At 35.9% G+C, this 6,924-nt stretch overlaps 1 protein-coding gene across 1 annotated transcript in view; it reads right to left on the bottom strand.

Annotated features, from left to right (window-relative positions):
• The window catches only part of LOC107681583 (integrin alpha-8-like), an 84,199-nt gene extending 78,692 nt beyond the window's left edge, over positions 1-5,507 (bottom strand). Inside the window, exons 1-2 of the mRNA XM_016477895.1 lie at positions 5,201-5,507; positions 4,700-4,833 (exon numbers count right to left, since the gene is read on the bottom strand). Of these exons, the coding sequence (XP_016333381.1) occupies positions 4,700-4,833; positions 5,201-5,376 (310 nt within the window). The 5' untranslated portion in view covers positions 5,377-5,507. The remainder of the gene's footprint in view (positions 1-4,699; positions 4,834-5,200) is intronic.
• Between the last annotated feature and the right edge of the window lie 1,417 nt (positions 5,508-6,924).

Genomic DNA, 6,924 nt, shown 5'->3' with positions numbered 1-6,924 from the left:
ATATAGAAAAGAGATGGAGTGAATTCCTTTAACCTACAAATGTGTTGTAACATTCAAATTAATTGACTTTATTTTATTATGTCTTAAACATTTTTTAAACATTTTTTACCTTATCTTATTTCATCAACAATATTAACTTACAAAAATATTACACCTACTAACCTACAAAAGGTACCTCCTCAAGGTAATTAAAAAAAATGTTTTTATGAAAGTGCAGCAAATATTTAAAAAAAAATGGTCAAAATCCTTTATAGAGTTTAGCAAATATTAGTCTGTCCCTATATAAATAAGGAAGCAGTCATTAACAACTTTCAACTGGGTGTGTTCTGTACAAACCCTGCGCTGAATCTAAAAAATGTGAACATTCTGATAACGACATCACTAAAAGTCTGTTCAATCTTAGAAGATTCTACAACACCAGAACCTCTCATGTTTTTCTTATAGTGCAGCTCTGCTAATTCCCTTTTAAAGGGATAGTTCTAACCAAATTTAAAAATTCTGTCATCATTTACTCACACTCATGTTGTCCAAAGTCTGTATGACTTTCTTTTGCAAGAACACAAAAGATATTTAGCAGACTGTCTGAGTTGCTCTATTCTATAAAATGAAAGTGGATGGGGACCAGAGGCTGTCAAGCTCCAAAAAAGACAAATATGCACAATAAAAGGATCACAAAAGTGGTCCATATGACTACATTCCAAGATGTCTTAAGCCATCTAGACCTCTATGAGGAATGAAGTGAAATTTAAGATCACCATTCACTTTTGTATATGGAAAATAGCAGCTTGGACATTCTGCTACATCTCCTTTTGAGTTCCACAGAAGAAAGAAAGTCACATGGGTTTGAAAATACATAAAGGTAAGTAAAGTATAATATGTTTAAAGAAAATCCATCCCCATGATAAACAAATAAGCTGTGTTCTTACCATTCATGACTGCAGGTGGGATGTGAGGGACCCTCTACTCAACCGTCTGGATAATACTCATCTGGAGAAACAGAGAGAAAGAGAGTGAGGAGGATTTTACATGCAGACAAGCAACAGAGGACACGCTATGAAAGAAATTAAGCAAGAGAGAGACTGTGAACAAGTGAAAATGGGACTAAATGGGAAGAAGAGAACAAGTAGAGAGTAATGAGAATGGAAAAGAGGGCTTTTAAAGATGGACAAAGGGAGATGCAAATCTTCTCAGCTGCGCTTGAATATTTTGGCCATTGTTTCTATCCATTTTCCTCTTACACTTGTGGGATTACAAATTTAAGAATCTGTTTAAAATATGCTGATCCTATGTTCTGACATAGCATCACATGAAAAACTAAGGTGAAGTACATTGTATTTAGCATTTAAGGTAAATTACATCAGACAAATGATTATCTTAAGCAAAGTGTAGCAAGAGGTTCCTGTCTGTTCCTATTCTCCTATTGTTAGTAAAATGAACCAGATTACTGAGACGATCACCTTTTGTTTGTAATGGCTCTTGGTGCCTCTGCCTCAGTCTTTGAGTAGTTATACTGATTGGATTAGCACCTATGCATTTGAATGACACTGTTATGCTGATGAGATCAAGGCTGGGAAAATGCCGGTGTCGGGCTGATTGCCTGTACTTCATTTGCATGCTATGGGTTAGATTGTCTCCACCTCTACTGAATGTATCCCGCCCCCTTAAAATGTATATAAACTACAATGTATTACTGCCTTAGTCAGACTTTTGATGACTGCAGCACCACGCAGCGCGTTCTCAATAAAGAACTCTGCTGAAGATACCCAAGAGTCTCCTGGTCTCTGCTTCGATGAAGAAAAAGTTTCCTACAATAGCAACATTCTAGTACCACCCATAACATCCTAGAAACTGCATAGCAATACCCTAGCAACCACAAATCAACACTTTAGCATCACATGGTGACTTTTGCACAGAAAACACTAAAAAAAAAGTGTATCCGAAAGGGCCTCATGCCAAACATTTTTTTCTTGTTATTATATGAATGTTTAGCTACAATTTGAGTGTTTATATTATGTTTCGCAAGCCTATAAGTACAATATGACCATGCTGCATTGTAGGAAGTTGCTGTTGCTGAGTGAGATCAGCAGAATGGTTGAATACTAAATTACACTAAACAGACAAAAACATACTCATGCAGTACTATTTACAACTTATAAACATAGTGAGACTGTTCAAACTTAAAACACAGAAAAGTATGAAACAGACCAAAAATTTAGGACATCCTTCTTAAATGAACACGTTCTGGTGTCACAGACTGCACCAAAATGCAAGGCCAGACTCACAATATAAAAACACAGCAGGGCATCACTTGGTGCTTTAAAACATCTGTTTCATTTTTGGGTTCAAAACACATGCTTGTCATTTCTTTTCATTTAATGCATTGATATAAATTTGCTGTAAATGATTCCTCCTGTTATCAATGAAAGCTCCTATAATAGTAACAACTGTGATCTTTGTAAATGAAAGTGACCTGTCCTGCTAAACAGTCTGGACTTACACATTCACTCATCTCTGATAATCTCTCTGATCATATGTGTACTATTTGTAAGCAGTCCAGCTGCAATTGCTTTGGCAATACAAATTTATAATTTTTGTCATGCCAATAAAGCACTCTTAAATTGAAATTGAATTGAGAGAGAGAGAGAGAGAGAGAGAGAGAGAGAGAAAACTTGCAAGGACCATTGGTATGTGATCCTGTCTGGTGTATCTAATGAATTTACTCTTCTCAGTCACGACTGCATTAGTCACACACAAACAGGCTGTCATCAGAAACATCAGTCGCACACACACGTGCCATGCCCCCCATGGAGAGCTCTGAGGGCCACAGTGGGAAGAGCGCATGGGATCAAAGGTCAAGTGTGTTAAAAACAATGTGACTGAATCTGGAAACGTGTGTGTTCGGCGTAGATGTTCTTGCTGAGTAGATGTTGGAAACGCATGACACGTTTTCCCAGACACTAACAAAGAACAGACATCGCTTCTGTCCTCCCTCGTCAGAGTTTGGTCTCTTTCCTTATTTCCCTTGTGTTCACAGCTCTTTTAACTCTCTCTCTCTGCCTCTCTCACCTCATCACCATCAGGCTCCTTTTAAAACCAACCATCTGAACCAGAGCACCTCTGCTTTCATCTCCAAAAGATTATCTTCAATGTCAATTCCTCACGCACACTTCAGTACTTCATCTACAAATGGTGACTCTCAATGGCTCACCTACAAATGGCTGAATATGATAATGCAAAAAGGGTTTCTTCCTCAAATAAAATAAAAATAAATAATAAGGATGCTTGTTCACAAAACAATAATGAAATAATTGTAAAATATGTTATAATAATGACAATTAATAATAAACAATGACTATTATTAATACTAATATAATCTAATAATAATAAAATATATATTTTTTAATTTCAGTATTAGTTGTTCCAAAACCATGCAAACAACTGATTGCATCCATTTAGGGTTTTTTAATGTCATAGACTGATTAAATGAAATATTCTAAAATAAATCAGTACATTCCGATTCCTTTTAGCTGAAGAAGAAATATGGCTTTTATCTTTTATTCCATTAAAAAGAACCGGTTCATAAAATTGATTTGTTCGTGTTTCCGACTATACTGTTCGAGCTGTCATTAATTCGGAAATCGGATCATACTGTTCGCCTTAACTGTTTTTGATTCACTAAAAAGAACCGGATCATTTGAGTCGTTTGTTTGAGAATCGGACTACATTGTTCGCCCTGTACGTTTAAAAAACCGGCTCGTACAAGTCATTCGTTCAAGAATCAAACCGCACTGGCCAAATGGTTCTCTATTTGAGAGGTCATGCAATAGCCTGTTCTGATAAAAGCCTACTTTATAACCAGGAACAGCACATAAGTACTGCGATCAAAGCTCCCTCTAGAGAATGCTATGAATAACACCACGAGACTCTGACGAAACATCAGCGCTCAAATTCCGCTGCATTCAAGTCTGTCTCCAGTCAACGCCGCGTTTCTGAGTCCACAACCGACCACTGCAAAAATAGTCCAATAATGTCATAAACACTCCTGCAATTTCCGTTCCAGATGACAAAATCGATCCAAATGTAATGTTTCGTGACTCTCAAAAGCAAACTTTCCTTTTTCTGGCACATCAAGTTTGATTCCACAATACAGACATCATCTACACCGTTTCCCTTGTTAAATTAATTAGACGACACAGACAGCAGAAATATTGTGGGAAATGGTGAACAAAGAAATGTAAATGTTAAGATAAAATGTTCTGCTGATCTAAATAATAGACGCGCGTAATGGACGTCTAACTTACGACATTTTACTCACCGAGGTAAAGTTACGCGCCTTTCCCTGGTAATTACTCCGCTCCTGAAATTTTAAACCAAACCATATGCGGTGAAATTAACTCTTTCCTGGATGTGGTTTTTGATCTTTTTATTGGAGGAACAGGAATTTATGAAGCCTACTCTAAATATGTTGCTTGTGATGTGTGTTAGTAAATAAGATAAAGAAACAACATAGCATGTGTTTCTAACTTATTTGCGCATTATTTTAAATGTAAGAGTTTAAATTCAACACAGTAATTTAAGGAAATGTATAAAAAGGCACTTAAGAAGACATCGTTAAACCTGAAAGGGGCTAATTGTTTCATAGAAACTGTTCTGAACACTCTGGATTAGTTGACAGGTTCTAAATCATGAGGGTACCTACTTGCTTTATCAAAGGGGATCTGACGACAGGAGTCTGGGTCTGATGCCGGCCAGGGGCAGTAGTACACCGCTCCTCCCTCCACAATCCCTGGCTGAGAGGTGTTCGCTTTAGGAGCCCCAACCAGCACCGACATGCTGGAGAGAGAAAGGCATAAATCTACACACAACAGCATCCTACTGGATCAAAGGAATATATTTACAAGTGACAAAATGAACGCCAACAAAGTCATTCAAATGTGAGTTAGCCTATTTTAGTTCAGCTTTCCAATTACATGTACTTCAATATTAACCTCAGGCGTCTGAGTTCACTGGTCCATACTGGTGGTGCTGAAAAGGCTTTTGCATAAGAAGCTGCGTCAAAAGTCTCGAATATAGTAGGCATAACCAAACTAAGTTTGTTTCTGAGAAAGTGGTTATTACGAAATATACTGGAAGATGCCTGTGTTTGGGAGCTTGTCAATTTTATAAAAACAACAAAAAGTTTTTTTTTAATCTCACTTACGCGTTTCCATCCTGTGTTGGGTGGTAAAAGTCCAGTGAGTATCCAAAATAACTTCCCTCTGGTCCATTGTAAACCGTTGGCTTTTCCAAATCCAGGTTGAAAGCAGCAGCTTCGCATAAAACTGAAAATATGAGCAAAAACCCATGAAAAAACACGCGGAAAAAACAAGGGTGCATGGCGTCAGCCCGGTGCCTCCAAATGTAATCCAAATGTTCTGATTAAAGATGTGCAGACAGAATGTAAGGTATGTCCGCGTTCAGCTGTCAGAAATTGAGTGCGCGCTCCATGCGTCTGCTGCTACCTTTTTGCAAGCTGCGCGCCTTTCTCTGCGCGAGCTCTCTGCTCACTAAACATTATAATGAGCTGCGCACAAGACCGGACTCCGGCACCACATCACACAGCATCCGGCCAACTCCTTTTATGGAAAAACACACTTTATTTTAGACTAATCGGTTTATTGTGTTTTATTTATTTATTTATTTTTGAACTCTTGAGCTCTGACACGTGCAACACCAAAATATTAGTTAAATTTGACTGGCGTCTAATATTTACAAAGAATATTTCTATTTCCATTTCTGTTCCATTTCTCCCTTTGATGGCCTTTTTTGATGTCATATTAAATAGTTATGGTTCGGTTACTGACCTTAATAAAACAAGTGACAGATGTAGGGAGGTGTGGCTATAAATGTACCTTTCAACTTTATCACCTCTATATATATATAATACTACAAAAGTTTTGAGCAGCAGACATGAATTTTCAGACAGAAATAATACTGAATGGTGCAATCAAGATTTAGTCTGCCAGATTGTACCAAATGGGCTTCAAAAGAAACAGACTTTAAATTAAAAAAAATATAAAAAACTACCTAAAAAGGACATAGTGGAGCAATTCTGTGACAAATAATCACTCCCACACCCACACCCACACCCACCCTCACACACCCACACTCACACTCACACACCCACACCCACACACCCACACACACACACACACACACACACACACACACACACACACACACACAATATGCAAACCAAATCAGACAATTAAGAATGAAGACCTTTGCTGTAATATTACTATTATTAGTTGTGATAGGCAGCTATTATTATTATTAACTTTAAATATTATTACTTCTATCAAAAATTACTTAGAGACTATTATTTTAATAAATATAAATGTATATACAATTATTAAATTATCAAATGATATAAAACATAAAATAAACATATATAAAATATATACATTCCTAATATTATTTCATATAATGAAATAATAGAAATTGTTTAATAATAGAATGTTTTTTTGTTATAACCATTTCTTACTATGTGTCAGTAAGTTGTTGTTATTTTAGCATGTGTTTGGCTCAGTGTTATTTTTTTAGGATTACTGATAAACTAATGTAGTTTGATTTGTATTAGTTATCTATTTTAGTTTTAGTTACAGTTGTAGTAATGTTGTCATTTTATTAGTTTTTTACTATGTCTATATAGGTTTTTTTATTAAGTTTTAGTTTTATTTAATTTGAGTTATTTCAGTACTTCAACATACAAAATGGAAATGAAATAATATATATATATTGAATGTATTTATATATATATGTACATGTATATGTATATGTGTGTGGCTGTACATACACATATGTAGTTGTTTTTTGGTGTTTGGCTTAGTGTTATGTTAGAATCATTATTATACTCATACCTTTTGTTCTTTTAATATTTTGAAT

The sequence above is a fragment of the Sinocyclocheilus anshuiensis genome, unplaced genomic scaffold (genome assembly GCF_001515605.1).
Source record: "Sinocyclocheilus anshuiensis isolate Anshui unplaced genomic scaffold, SAMN03320099.WGS_v1.1 scaffold2178, whole genome shotgun sequence".
Classification (NCBI taxonomy): Eukaryota; Metazoa; Chordata; class Actinopteri; order Cypriniformes; family Cyprinidae; genus Sinocyclocheilus; species Sinocyclocheilus anshuiensis.
The sequence above is the reverse complement of the archived record's forward strand: the minus strand, read 5'-3'. Positions and strand labels throughout refer to the sequence as shown.